The sequence below is a fragment of the Heliangelus exortis genome, chromosome Z (assembly GCF_036169615.1).
Source record: "Heliangelus exortis chromosome Z, bHelExo1.hap1, whole genome shotgun sequence".
NCBI lineage: Eukaryota > Metazoa > Chordata > Aves > Apodiformes > Trochilidae > Heliangelus > Heliangelus exortis.
This window is the reverse complement of record NC_092454.1, coordinates 32,915,570-32,930,281: the sequence shown is the minus strand read 5'-3', so window position 1 is coordinate 32,930,281 and position 14,712 is coordinate 32,915,570. Positions and strand designations below refer to the sequence as shown.

The 14,712-nt window shown below is 40.3% G+C and overlaps 1 protein-coding gene across 1 annotated transcript; it reads right to left on the bottom strand.

Annotated features, from left to right (window-relative positions):
• Window positions 1-2,016: 2,016 nt before the first annotated feature.
• FBP1 (fructose-bisphosphatase 1) lies at window positions 2,017-11,845 on the bottom strand. Its single transcript, XM_071732026.1, has 7 exons — window positions 11,623-11,845; window positions 9,035-9,197; window positions 7,030-7,122; window positions 5,861-6,004; window positions 4,591-4,728; window positions 3,388-3,507; window positions 2,017-2,435 (listed from the first exon to the last, which is right to left on the bottom strand). Exons 1-7 carry the CDS (start codon window positions 11,790-11,792, stop codon window positions 2,244-2,246), a joined length of 1,020 nt encoding a protein of 339 aa, XP_071588127.1. The 5' UTR covers window positions 11,793-11,845; the 3' UTR covers window positions 2,017-2,243.
• Between the last annotated feature and the right edge of the window lie 2,867 nt (window positions 11,846-14,712).

The following is a 14,712-nucleotide window of genomic DNA, read 5'->3' as shown; positions in this document are numbered from 1 at the left end:
AAAAGGTTTAAGGGCTTCCAGCTGTTCTCTGCTTAGTGTATTAAATAGAAAATTGCCTTTTAGAGTGCTGCAAGGTATGTGCCTGAGCAAGCAGGTAAGGAAATGCTTGGGACAGGAATATGCAGTTCCCTTGGGAAGTGTTTCTGTGTACAAGGTAGGCATCTTCACCTTCACTCATCAAAAATGGAGAGAAACTTGCTTTCTTCTTTTGAAATAGCAATGAAAACAAAACAGATGCAAAGACTGCATTATTTTTAATTTTACAAAGGCAAGAGCTGGGACATATACCAGTGGTTGGCTGCTCACCTGAAGCAAGGCAGCAGAAGCATCATTGGTCCCAGATCAAGAAGCAGCCCGTGAAGAAAAACCCAAGCCACAAGAGACCCTCAGCACATGGCTGTCCCACTTACTGTCTGGTTGCATGAAGTCCTCTCCCCAGTCATAGCACAGTGCTCACCCTGGGGGGGTGAGCCCTCTGCCTCTTGGCTGGCCCCCAGACTGACCACAAAGGGCTCACCTCTGGGAGACGTAGGTTTGAACCTTCTTGCAGCAGAGAACAAATCAGAAATTAGGCTGCATACTGTGGGTGGCTGTTTGTTGGGTGCCTGATTTTGCAGGTGTGTAGCAGGTAAAGTATGTAAGCCATACTCTGCTCATTTCCTGGAGCAGAGTTTGGCCTACAGAGGGGTCCGACTTAGACCCTCACAGCATGAAAAGTGAGTGCACAGGCAGAATGGGAGCCCAGGACTATTTTCATCTTTTAAGAGCTCAGATTTGAGAAAGCCCTGTCTTCACTCACAAAGCCTCATCAGAAACAGCACTTTCATTAGAAACTGGCAGAAACACCTTGCCCTCTATCATTTTTGAGACAAGACCCACCCATCTAAGGTTTGCCAGTATGCCTCCAAATGCCCCAAACACAACCTGTGTCAGAACAAAGGACCCCAGGTTTCTGCGTGTATAGACCCTCCCAGAAAATGCATTTGCATCACGTTCTTGAAGTCCTCCCACACTCTTCTCTTTTCATTTTACAAGAACAATCAAGCTCACACAGTCTGTCTGTACTGCAGTATGCAAAATATTCAGACAGACAGGTTTATAGCTCATTGTACCCATAGACAGGGGTTCCCAGATCACGGCTTGTCCCACACTAGTGGACACCTGCCCAACAGCAACATTCATGTGTCCCTTTTAGCTCAGCAAAAGTAAGTGTGCAGTGAGAAATGTCAAAGATTTGCAGATTTGGACTGATTCAAAAAAGTCTGTGAGTCACAGCCATAAACTGTACCAAGACAAGAGGAGTCCCAAGTGCTAACACTGTGCAGTATGCTCTGAATCATCATGGCAAATGTCAGTATGCTTTGTGAGAATCTTCACAACCTAATTCTGCTTGTGCAGCAGAATCCTTTTCTGTGATAATGCACACTCTCCAAATAACACAAAGGACACTTGGTGGGGGTTGCTAGCAGCATACAGGTTCATTTTTCCATCAAACAAGCAGCTTAATTTCAGCCAAAATAGCCAGCTCACCACAGCAGAATGGTGCAAGGCTGTCTGTGTGTTTCCTTCAATTCAGAACCGACCTCCCACATGTCATTTTCCATCCTTGCATGACTGAGTGTCAACTGGCAGTTTTATCAGTATGTGTGATTAACATACTAATTAACATACACTAATGTACATTTTTCACAAATGTTGATTCTCAGTCACAAGAAAGACAGACTGAAATACAGTGAGTAACTTGGCTTAGAAACAATGTGTGAAGGTGTCCACATTAGCATTTATATTTACTGCTGAAGAACCAGATATTGCTCTAGGAAAGGTGGGTTACTCACTGTAGGAGGCTGCTGAGTCTTCCCCCTCCAAGATTTTTAAAAGAAGACAGAGCCTTATGTTGTGGTGACAGTCTGCAGCTTTTCTGATAAAGTCTTCCCCTAGTTACTGAATGCAACACACTATTCCCTTGTAACACAGTGGCTTTTGTGTAATCAAAACTGATAAATGAAAAAGCAAACATTTTTTTTCTTTGCTTTTAATGCTTTCTTTAATGCAATCTTTTAATGCCTTTCATTGCACAATGCATTTGCACAAGATTTCACTTAAAAAAATCTTACGAAAATATGGCTCATCTGATACCATGCTACAGAGGTTATATAGTTCAATCTCCCTGTACTGCAGTGTGTTATTTGTTTCAGCTGTAAGGCATTTATCCCCATGTGCACAGTGACTCCAGCAAACTTTCTTTACTTGGCTGAATGCTTCTTGACTATCTCAAGGTACTCCTTCACATCGTCTGGAGATCCCAAGACAACAGGCACTCTTTGGTGGATATCCTCAGGCACTATATCTAGTACTGATTGATGCCCAGTCGTTGCTATTCCCCCAGCCTTCTCAATAACAAAAGCCATAGGATTGCATTCATATAGCAGTCTCAGCTAGAAGACAAAAAACAAAATGTCAATGATCAGCCCAGGCAAGGCTTGACTATTTAAATGTAAATATATTTGCCCCTTGACTTAAAACCAATTGAGTACTCCATCTTTCAATCTTGAAATGAAATTGTGTGGATGTTTATTTTAAACAAAACACAGTGAATGCTGGATTTGCCTGATCTGAGTGCTTTCTTCATAGCTCATGTTTGCTCTGTGCTCTTTACACAGAGATAAAGCTCGTATGCACAACACAACCTTTAAGAAGGCAGCGGACCACATAGGTCTGAGTGTGCCATTAGGTTTCCCTAATGAGTAACTGCATTTTATCTGCAACCTGAAGCAATAATTTACAGACAATTACAAAACAGATGAAAGGTCTTTGCTGAATAAATACTGCCTTTGTCAGCTTGGAAGTGTGTGATCTTCCCTAACTGTTGTCTGGGAGAGGCAGCCAGGCAGAGTCCCTCCAGATGGGGCACAGTTACTAAACTCAAGATGCAGACATTTTTTGATTCAACAGAGCTGCTTGTAAGGTGTGCACTACATTTAGGCTGCTTGCATGCTAGATTGTAACAAAAATCTCTACGTAATGTGGGTTATTTAGTTTGCATTATAATGTTCTGCTTGACAGGGTGCAGCATGGTTTGGGCTGAGATGATACAGAGAAGCCTTTTTGATCCACACATCCACCAGGGCATTCCATAATCTGAATATGTTTGGGGAATAAAGCAAATTTGGTGCAATTGAAACAGATTAGCACCAGCCCTAAAACAAGGTATCTGAAAACAGGTTGCAGCCACTTGTGACAGTGTGTAAAGGGTGCCCATGCCTACCCATCAGAGATGCAGGCTACCAAAATTGTAAAATACATGTTCTGCAATCAAAATACTGATCCATGATAGCGAAACACCTAGATAACCTAACATTTTCTATAATTGGGCTTGTTTAGGTTTACCTTTCCTTTGGGACTTTTGGAGTTAGCAGGATACAGAAAGATTCCTCCATACACCAGTGTGCGATGCACATCAGCCACCATAGATCCAATGTACCTCCCACCATATGGTGAACTGCCATCCTACAGAAAGACATTTAAATAATTGTAATTTTTGAGCACATCAGGTTAATCTCCCCACCCCTCCCCCCCCCTAACGTCCTAACATCTAACTCCATAATGATTAATTGATAATATTCAAAGTAGATTTTGAGAAAATATCAGTTTTCTCCTGATTTTCTAATTGGTAGAATCCAAGGTAAAGGACTGACAGAAGATTTCAGGATAGATCAGTGGTAGTGCTAACAACAGAAAATGCATCCCAGCTCTCAATTGGTGCTCTCATCCTTGGAAAATACTGAATTTCTAGAGGCACAAAGATCAAGTGCTCAGAACTGAACTTTTGCTTTGTTTTTTTTCTTTTGAGGTAAGAAAAATACCAAGGAGAAAAAGAAGTGATCTTTCATACTTCTACCATTTTTGCTAAGGAAAGGTTAATAGTTGACTACAGGTATTATTTCTGTATTATAGGCCAGAGAATACATTTTAATATCTACATAAACAACACCTTAAGCCTGGAAAGATGCCAGGCAAAAACACTAGTCTTTGTTCAAAGCAAGACCAGGAAGTCAATAAGGGACTCAAACACTTAGCAATAGCAGATGCTTGCATTTGACATAATAACTCTGGTGATGACAAGCATAAGGCATGAGAACAGACGTGATTTTTATGGGCACTCCTTAGAGCAGGAGGCCTGAGCCTCCTGACAACACTAGTTTTCCAGGTGAGAGTCTGCCACAGGACCCAGCTTGTATTACCACTGAGCAGTGAATTACTGCCATCCACACTTGGCTCTCCCCCTGCTCTGACACTGTAGGGTGGAAGCACCAATCTAGCACACATATTGATCAAATTTCTTCATCACCAGATGAGAATTCCTCTCTACTTGACTACCAAACACCCAGCTTTGCCTCCAGCACCATTACTCAGGACTCCAGACAGCAGGATGGAAGATAAAGAAAACAAACAAACAACCACCACCCACCCCCTCCTCCCTAAAAAAAAAAAAAAAAAAAAAAAAAAAAAGAAAGAAATTGCTCTGAGCAGTGCATGAGACAGTGAGAGATCACTGTCACCAGAAAGTGTCTCTGAAACAGGATATTTTACCTCAGGGAATTTCTTCTTTTTGAGATACTCTGTGACTGCAGGATCGAAGTACTTAGCATAGCCTTCATTGAGACTGTAAATATTTCCCTTCTTCTTGATTTTCACATCCCTGTCCACCAAAATGAATTCTCCAATTGCCTAGCAGTAACAAATAAAACAATTTGTTAACATTAATTGCTCATTTATTTAATTCAGTACCTATGAAAAAGTGGTATTTTAAGCCTAGATGTGAAGTGGTTTTTTTAATCCATAAAAGAGAGACAGAGCATGAATCCTAGGACCATGCAAGCTACTTCATTGCCAGATCTCTCTCACTTTTCTAGGTTGCCCGTAAATTCATTTAAGTCTCCAAACTTTTGCTAGACTGACAACAAAAGTACAGCTCTGATGAGTTTGGAAACTGAGAGTGCTGGTTGAAGCAATCCATAGACCTCTTCAAATAACTGGAGACATTAATAAATTCCAGATTGTTTTAATTTGGATGAAGTGGAAGGGCAGAGTCAGGAAAGCCAACCTCTGCAACCAAGAGCAGGTTTGTCTAGCTTGCACTACAGTACACTTACAAGTTAGTGCTAAAAATAAACAAAATAACATGCACACATGCTCAAAGTTAAATCTGCTGGGTAAATACAGATAAAAATACATGCAGCTACTTTAATTGTTACTTGACAGGGAGCACCAAGTTACATTTCCTGCTGCTTGACCACTGTGGGTTCTAAAAAAATAATACAGGCAGGTGGCACAGCATGACTCATGGCAAAAAAAGGGGTCACCAGAACAAACTACATTTCACTATGATCAGTATGACTTTTATTTTAAAACTCGTATAGCCAATACATGCTACAACATCAAATTCACCCACTTACTCTTTACACATCATGGTAGGATCTGAAAACACAGAAGAAGGTTAAATGTTTCTGCTTCTCTGGTTTACTGAGGTCCAAACATTAACAAAAAGGCAAATAAGTCTAAAAGGGCACTCTGCATTGCATAAAACAGCTCATTTTAAATATCACATGATGGGGCACATGATGCTGCAAACTTGCTGCACTAACTTGGCTCTCTTCCCATTGCTGAAGCACAGGTAGCACTGCTGCAGCAGGCAGGCAGAACACAAAAATCTCTTGACATTAATGTTGATTATTAGGTGTACTTCATTTCTCCATGGTAGCTTGGAAATTTCTCCTTTGTTTGATTTTTGTGGGGGAAAAACAGATTTTGTAGACAGTTATATCCCTAATAAAGAATCTAAGAAAGAGAAGACACTCACTGGATCCAGCATGAAACAGTTGACACCTCCAGCACAAGTAGCCAGCACCAGCATTGTGGCACTCCCATAGAGGGCATACCCAGCTGCCACAAGAGTACGCCCAGGCTGTAAAGCATCTTTCTCAGAAGGCTCATCAGGGGTCATCTAGAATAAGGAGAAGCACAGTCAGCTTTACTTCATTCCTATAGTTGGTGCATAACTCTTAGTATCCTAGGGATGGTCTTCCACTACTCCATATCCACGCATGGGGTGGCACAGATGCTTCCGTGATCAACAACTGAGATTCCTACTGGATGCACTAACACAAATTATATGGAGGAGACAAACACATTGATATAGAAATGCTCTTGTATAAACCCAGCTGGAATGCAGGAAGCCGGAAAGGATTACAGAGATAATACAGAGCTGTGTACCTCCTTGTAGGTGATGATGAACATGGCTCAGAGGAAAGTTCTGAGGCATACTTGAAAAGCAAGCATGACTTGTGGAGATAAAAAAAAAATAAAATTTAAAAGCAGATAAAAAATACTTGCGCTTTTTAATTTTTTTTCTTCTTTTGCTTAGAAAAAATTAAGCTGACTATATTTACTTAGGGGTGTTTGACAGTATACAAAAGATGATTGAAATGGACAGTTGGGTGTGTTTTCTCTGACTTACCTTTTCCTCCATCTTATAACATGTGAGTCCAGTATTTCAAGCTCCTTCAGACAAGGTTTCTGCCTTTCAGAGTGAATTAGACACTTCAAATGCACATGACATGTTTCAGCTTTGGTTTGTGTCTGAAGCTTGTCCTCAGGCTAACAGGACTTAGTAGTGCAGAGAACAAGAAATCCAGAAAGCACATTCCGCACATGGTATTTTGTCTCAACGCAAATATTCATGAAATCCAAGACCTGATTTGTTTGTAAGGGGTAATTCCTTTAGCCGGCTAATTAAATATTGGCCAGACTTGCCTGTGCATATAGATAGCTCATCTTGTAAGACAGTAATGCAAATACCTTACAACTGTTTTATTCAAATGTCTGTTAAATAGCAGATTTACCTTAAAGCTGGTCATGAATGTCTCACCAACAAGTTTATCCAGATTCCATTAAGTGCTCACATGCAATTATATTTCATCAAAAGGTGCACAGTAATAGGTTTTTCTTTCCTACATGAAAGCATTTTACCTTTTTATAGATGGCAAAGATGGTCCCAATGGAAACAAGACAGTCAATGTTTGATGAACCATCCAGAGGGTCTATGCAGACAATGTATTTACCCTAGAAAATATCAGAGGGAACAACTAGATCAGTGATTTTATTTGCCCACTTCTTCCAAATAAAATTACTTCAGTAGTTAAATTTTGTCAAAACTTTCACACCAATATAAACTAAAACTTTTATAGATTATGAAAGAACTGAATTCAAATGTTAGAAATTCTTTGGCACAAAATTAATTCTTGATTAAAACTGTGTGATTTGTACCACAGCAGATGCTGTAAAATATTTACAGTAAGTAATAGATTATGATAATTTTTAATATTAAAATATTATTGGTTTTTAGTTATTAATTTGGCTTCATCTATTTAATTAGTGCTGATCAATTTTGAGAGACATCCTGTAACATCTACCATTTCGGCTAGATTTTCTCACCTCTAATAGAATGGCTCTCTGAGTTATAAGGCAAAAGAGAAATGAAGAAGTTCAGTCTTTTTACGTAGAGATAAAACTAGAGAGATGAAAAAGACCTTTAACACCTCATATCCAAATACTATAATAGATTTTGTATCCCTGAATGGACAGATGCTCAGATATTACTTTAGCAAATTTGCAGTCTTATCCTGGGTTTTGGGGGTCTGCCTATTGCCATATTAAGGATTCCTGTAAATATGGGAAATTGCCAATACAGGGAAAACAGCTGAATTAGCTGTGTCTTTTAAAAACTGTACCTTTTAAATATCTTGTTTTCCCCTTATTTTATCCACATTAATTTTAAAACTCATGTGTAACAATAATAAATGCTCGTTATTTTTTTGTTTGATTACAAGAATGGAATTATAGGATCATAGTTTGTGTTGGAAGCAGCATTTAAAAGTAATCTACTTCGAACCCTGTGAGCAGGGACTTCTTCAACTGGATGAGGTTGTGCAGAGCCCCATCCAACCTGAGGCAAAATGTTTCCAGGGACAGGGCATCTACCACCTCTCAGGGCAATCTGTTCCAGAGCTTCAGCACTCTCACTCACTAATTTCTTCCTTGAATCTGGCCCAAGTCTATTCTCTTGTAGTTTAGAACTACTATCCTTCCTCTTCCCATCTTTTTTATAGGCCCCCTTTATTTTACCCTGCATGCCAGAAATTTAAGTCCAGCAATGCTCTGCTCTGCAGCTAGGACTTGTAAGCAGAAATTCTGATAAAAACATCATGTTAGCTCACACTGAGTTTAGAAAGCTATTAATGCTGAACTTTTTTGAGTGTCCTTGGAGGATTGAATCATATTTTGTTAGATCTAAAGCAATCTTTGTTCATCCAATGAATTCTGAAGATTTCTTGAGAGAGAACTGCTTTGACAAAGCAAACATTATACTTTAAAAATTATTACTTAGTTGTTTGTTTTTACTAACTTTTTACTTGTTTTTTTACACTGAGTTTTTACAGAGATCATACCAAAATATTAGATAGGAAAAGTGAGCTATCCATATGTGCATGCAGACTTGTGAGTAATAATAACTAAGTAAAAAATATTTTTGTTCATTGTTGATAAGCCTTCCAGGGTCTTGAAGGAGAATTTCCCTGAATTAAAGAACTTGAGATTTGACCTGCACAGAACAGTTCCTTAGTGCCCTACTTACAAAAGGGCTTGACTGACTCGAAGTGTAGTTCTAGAGATCAAATGGGATAAAGAAATGCTTCATCCAGAAGTAGTAAAATTAGGAAAAAAAAAAAAAAAAAGCAGGGAGGAGCAATAAGAACAACAAAGATAAAACCAATAAACATCAATCTTGAGAACATATGTAAGAGAAAGAATAAATAGTGACTGACACTCTCTCTATCCATCTCCCACTTCCCTTCATTTGTCAATATAGAAAAGGAGATGAAATTTTTCAGCTCAGTTTCAGTTTGTCATATCTGAAGCAATTCATCTCTAAAGGCTGATTGGAACTTAAGCAGGGAGAAACTTTAAAGCTACTAACCCTTTTCTCAGCTTCCACTATCACAGCATCTTTGTTTTCTTCTGACACGATAACACATGTACTGAAGGATGACTTAAGCATGTTAATCACCAGGTCATTGGAAAGGATGTCCAACTTCTTTACTTGATCTCCTGTCACATTGGTAGACCCAGCAATTCCATAGCTAGAGGAAAAGCAAGAGAGAGTATTTTGTCAGAAGGGAGGGTCTTGTAACCTTGTATTTTTAAAATGTCTTCTAAAACAATCAGTATTTTTGGATGATATCCCAGTTCTCTAAGCCAGTTTTTCATTTACTGTGAAATAGTTTCTTGCTGAGACCTGCTAACATAAGCTGTGGTGGCAAATTTAGAAGACACTGAATGTGAAGAACACAAAATAAGGAATCCTTTTTCAATAGTCCCTAAATTGTAGGCAAACTGAGTCCTAGCATACAATATTATTGCTCCAAAATACTATAGCTACAATATTATACCCCAAAAACTAAGGCTTCATTAGAAAAATTATACTTAAAACATAGCAATGAATCTGATTACACTAGTTAAGTGATAACTTCCTATGTAATTTGCTCTGTTTAGCAATATGATGTACAAATTGCAGTAGAAACACTTTGCTCACAGATATGTCATCAGGTTTATGGTTCAATGTTTTTAGTTTTCATTTTATGTAGTAAATACTTACTTTGGTATTAAAATGAAAATACAAGTACAAACCACGAATAAAACTCAGAAAGATAGTCAGAATCAAACCATCTAGCATCAGGAAATACCAGGAGACCTTGTGATTGGTGATTTCGAAACCATACCAAACAGAGGAGGGGAAGTTAATCTCTCAGAAGAGAAAAACAATAGCCAGTTCTACACACATTCAGATGACTCTGGTGTATTCATTGATTAGGCTGGATACTGGTATTTCAGGTTTTTGTAATAACACTGAACACACTACTTTGAATGTATTGCATTTCTTCAGCTTAATACATGAGACAAGGACAAAGAAAAAAGACCTGGCATAATTCTGTCTTTCTCTCTGTGCTACAGTGGCTTGAACATTTTTCTGCAAGAGTAAAAATGCATTTAGAGAACAATGTACTCAGAACACCATGCTTTGAGCAAAGGCACAAGTCCTCATCCTCAGAGACAGCAGCTACAGCTGTCACACTTCACCTGTTGGGGAGGCCCAGGAGAGGACAGGAGGGTGGCCTGTGCCAAGTCTGTATCTGGGAAGTGGCTGTGGCTTTCCTAGATGTTCTGCACCTCCACTGCTGGGATATATAGAGCAGTGAGCATACCCCTGGGGCTGGTGAAGATCCAAAGAAATGGGATGGGACATGGTGTTCCCTGTAGGCAAGATAAACCCTCTCACCAGCCATAACACAGTCTCACAGCAGCAGATGCACAGCTCAAGGAGTCTAAGCTAGCTACCCCAGCACTAGTGGGCAGTCAAGTTCACCACAGGCTGTTGTAAGAGAAGGCGAAAAGCACAGGCATGGAGCCTGAGGGAAGCTGTCAACAGAGACATGTGTAGGACACATGGAGGAATGAGGCCTCAGAATGTCACAAATCAGGCTGCACATGGGGAAACCCCAGTCTTCACTGACAGGCACACACAAGGGCTAGCACATAGTGATTAAACACAATCACAGCTACATGAAGTCTGAAGTCATAAAGTGGAGGATCTTTAACATCTCCTGCAGTTTCTTCTGCTTTGTTAACTTCAGTCAGAATTTTTTTTTAGTTCATTGATACATTTTGTAATAATTTATATTCTGTATTGCCAGAGACCTTTTCCTTCTTATCTTTTCCACTATATATGTGGTTTATAGAAGTAAATTCATTTTCTCTCTACAGCATTTGCCATTAAGTAATGAAGCAGTGCGTCTAAAGCCCTGCTCAGCACAGAATCTAGCTTAACAACAATATGTAAAATACTTCAGGAGATTAGTTACTTATAACCACTTCCACTTATTTAACATTTCCGGAGTTTTAATTTCTTCTTGTTGCATCTCCACAGCAACTCCCGTTTGACTGGCTGACTGTAATCACTTCTGCTCTTAACCAGTGCTCTTCCTAAACTTTTAGACATTCAAAACTTCACACAGAAACTCAAGTTGCTATGATGCAATAGGGAAAAAAGCCTTCACTGTATTTGATTAAGTACCTCACAGCATAAAAGCATAAAAGGGTGCTTTGATATATAAGTTACTGACTATGATGAGCAATAATTGAACCACATTTTAAAAGCCTTTGTCTTTCTGTTCGTTTTATCATCTGGTTCAAAGCACCCAAAACTTCTGAGCGTTTTCATGAAGGTCTGTCAGCACCAAATATCTCTCAAAGACCGCATGCCTCCTGTTACTAAAAATCCAATTCTCTTGAGAAAATACGGAGTCCGAGATGCTTAAAGAACTTAAGGAGCTACAGCCCTGTGCAGGAGGGTGGGTGGATGCACCTCCACTCACACGCCTTTTGGGCCACAACCCCAATCGCCATCCCCACTACCCCGGAGACGGCAGGATCCCTTGGATTTGCGAGGAAGGGCAGGATGCTACCGGCGCTCCCCACCCCCGCTCCCCTGGCAACCCCGGGACGTACAGGTTGGCGATACCCGCTTTTCGGACGGCGGAGGAGATTGCTTTGATGGCCGTGCAGAGGGAATTGAGGAGCTGCGTGAACTCCCCCGTGCCTTTGACCCGCCTGCCTTCCTCCATCACGAAGCGGGTCATGGTGATGACATTGGTATCGAAAGCCGAGCGGTCCGTCATGGTGGCGGCGACAGGAGACTGGCGTCCCAGCCCTCGGCACCCAAGGTATCCCCGGGGGGCGTGGTCTGGGCGTGGCTGGGGGCGAGGGGAGGTGGCAAGAGCCGCCCCCTGCACCGGGCTCTCGCCAGCTCCCCCCGCCCATCCCGCATCCCTCCAGGCAGGAGGAAGGCGGGGACGGGAATAAGGGTCCCGCCCTCTCCCCCCCCCCCTTAAAATAACCGCTCCGGGGAAACTCCGCAAGCGTCATGTATGTGTGTATGTATGTATGCATTAATTAATTAATTACTTTATTTATTTATTTTTAACCAAAGCGTGTCTTATTCCCACGCGCTGGGAGGGTAAACTGATGCTCAAAGCATCCTGCACGCGAATGGCACAGAAAGCGAAACGGGGTCGCGGTAGCCCCTTGGTGTTTGCACTGATCCCGCCTCAATGCTCACGCTCCTGAAAGCGTGCCCAAAAATTCAGAAGTCCACTTCGTCTCAGCACCTTGATTGCAAAACTCCGACTGGGACATGTGAACTGGACACAGTGTGTCGAGCAAGGTTAATATCTCCTTTCCCACAGGAATGCTCTTATCCTGACCTAGCAGTATAGGAAAAACACACATTTAGTAACCAGTTCCATCAAGTATTAACTTAATCATGCTAACCCCACGTGCACCAATGCATTTAATATCACAAAATGTCACCAAGGCTGCAGAGAAACTACCACTGGCAGCTGGACCGGGTGAGATTCTTACATCAAGCTCTCCAAGGCCACTCAGTGAAAAAGATGTAACCTAAGTTCCACTCCAGAAGCTAGAAATTTACACAACTCATACAAACACTGCTACAAAATACACAGACCCACCCTGAATCTCACTGCGTGGTGACTCCAGCCTTCCTGACCGTTCAGCAAAATCAGGCAATATGTTTCATTGCTAATGTTTGATAAGAGAAAAATCTAGGCACTGGTTAGTGCAAACAAATTCACCAACACCTGACCCTAGGTACACCCTTTCACAAAACAGTTTTACAAATACAAATCTGGATATGGAGGTTCTACTGTATGCAGTGTAGATTAGTGGCACTACCCATAATTTTATGTCTGCCTTATCTAGGGATAAAAATCCAATACCTTTTGATCATCGTTCACCAGAATTCATCAGTGAGTTGGGTAAGCACAGTCTAAATCCTAAAACTGAAGCCGCAGACTGGAATCATTCCAGGTGGTGTCAAATGCAGGGCAAAAACATTTTAAAATGTGCACAGGTGTTCTTCATGCAAATCATGGAAAAAAAAATGAAGAAATGTATCTAAACATTGCATACTTCAAAGGTATGCATAAATGTTTTCTCCTGCAAGTGCACACAACTTTGGCCTAATTTAGCCATGCCCAGAATTACAGACAATCCTGAAGATATTAGAGGTAAGTATCTGTAATGCTCTTCTGAATGGGATATTTCAGTCTTTGCCAAGTGCTTACTAGGCCAGCATCATAAAAATGACCTTGGAGTGGCAGGTGGATTTTTGAAAATTCTCAGAATTTTAAATCAGGTCTTTCTTTAAGTGTCAACAATGCTTTTCAAACATCTATAGCAGGTAATTTAGTCTTAGTAGTTGAGAACAAGTAATAGCAAAGGTCCCATGAATTTTGAATGATTGCACTTAAACTGGATTGCAGCAAGCAGGCTAGAACAGCCTGAGAAGGTATGAATTACAGCAACAAACCCAAGAGCTGCTGATTTCAGATTTCAGATAATTTACCTTAATTGTGTAGACCCTAGCAAATACACCTGCAGGAAGAGCTGGACTTCAGTGTGAAATATCCAAGATCAGTTAAAAATGGTTGCAACCTAAGGTTTTGGTATCCATGTCTGAGGATAACTAACCTCTTTCACCTTACTCACAGGGTTTTGCATAATGTCCTCAAGTTCTGAGCTGAAATGGAGTTAATGAAGTGAGTGGGACTAGAGTTTTACTCATCCATTCCTCCTGTGGAAGCCAGGTAAAAACAAGCAAAATATGAAACAAAATAGAAATCATTTGACAGAATGATGTTTTTTCACTGGTCTATGAAGATCTGCATTTTCCCCTGTGGTTAAGCAGCCTAATTACTTTATGCAAATACAACATGTTCATAATCTTCTGCCATCAAGAAAACTCACTATACTATAGATTTTCAAACACCTGGCCTTAGAATATGTGCATACCTGGGCCATGTCCAGTGTCATGTAGAAAGTTGTCTTGACATTAAATAATTAAGATCTAATGGTCAAGAGTAGAAAAGTTCTGAGCCTTAGTGCCAGAAGTTGCACGATACTCATTCAACTTTTTGGACAGAATCTGCAGCTTGCAATGAGTTTCCTGCTGGAACAACTGGCTATCCAGCCAAGCTATCCAGTGAATTTTTTCTATATTAGCCAGAGAGAGACTGCAGTATAGGAATACCCAGAGATTACTGCAAACAATCCTCAAACATGCATATGTTAAGAGGAAAGGCTATTAGCTTACCCAGTATCATACTATAGGCATAATCTCTTTCTTCTTTGTCAATATTTTCACATATCATAGGACAATACAGCAAGGTGTGAGAAGCAAAATGAAAATGGAGATAATACAAATGTCAAAAGATGTTTGGAATGCAGATTTTAAAAATTCACCACCTAAAACACATCTTCAGCCCTACGGCAGCCATGCTGTGTGGTAGCTATAAAATCATTGTAAGAGTAGAAGTAGGTTGTATAGGCTGTAAACTTTTCCCCTTTGAAATAATTAGTTAAAAATTTATTGAAAATGGATCTGTGGCATTTGAGAATAAAGGTCAGCACTGGTTGACTAAACACTGCTGAAACAGCTCATTCCTGTAAAGAACCTGTTCACAAACAGATGATGCACAACTAGACACATTTCACGGCTTTTTGAGAATAGAGAGTATC

Coding starts and splice junctions, on each gene's coding strand:
- FBP1 (XM_071732026.1), bottom strand. CDS start 11,792: ATGACGGACCGCTCGGCTTTCGATACCAATGTCATCACCATGACCCGC. Junction 6,005..7,029: donor TCTTTGCCATCTATAAAAAG/GTAAAATGCTTT, acceptor TCCTTATTCTAG/ATGACCCCTGATGAGCCTTC. Junction 2,436..3,387: donor CCAAAAGTCCCAAAGGAAAG/GTAAACCTAAAC, acceptor TTTGTCTTCTAG/CTGAGACTGCTATATGAATG.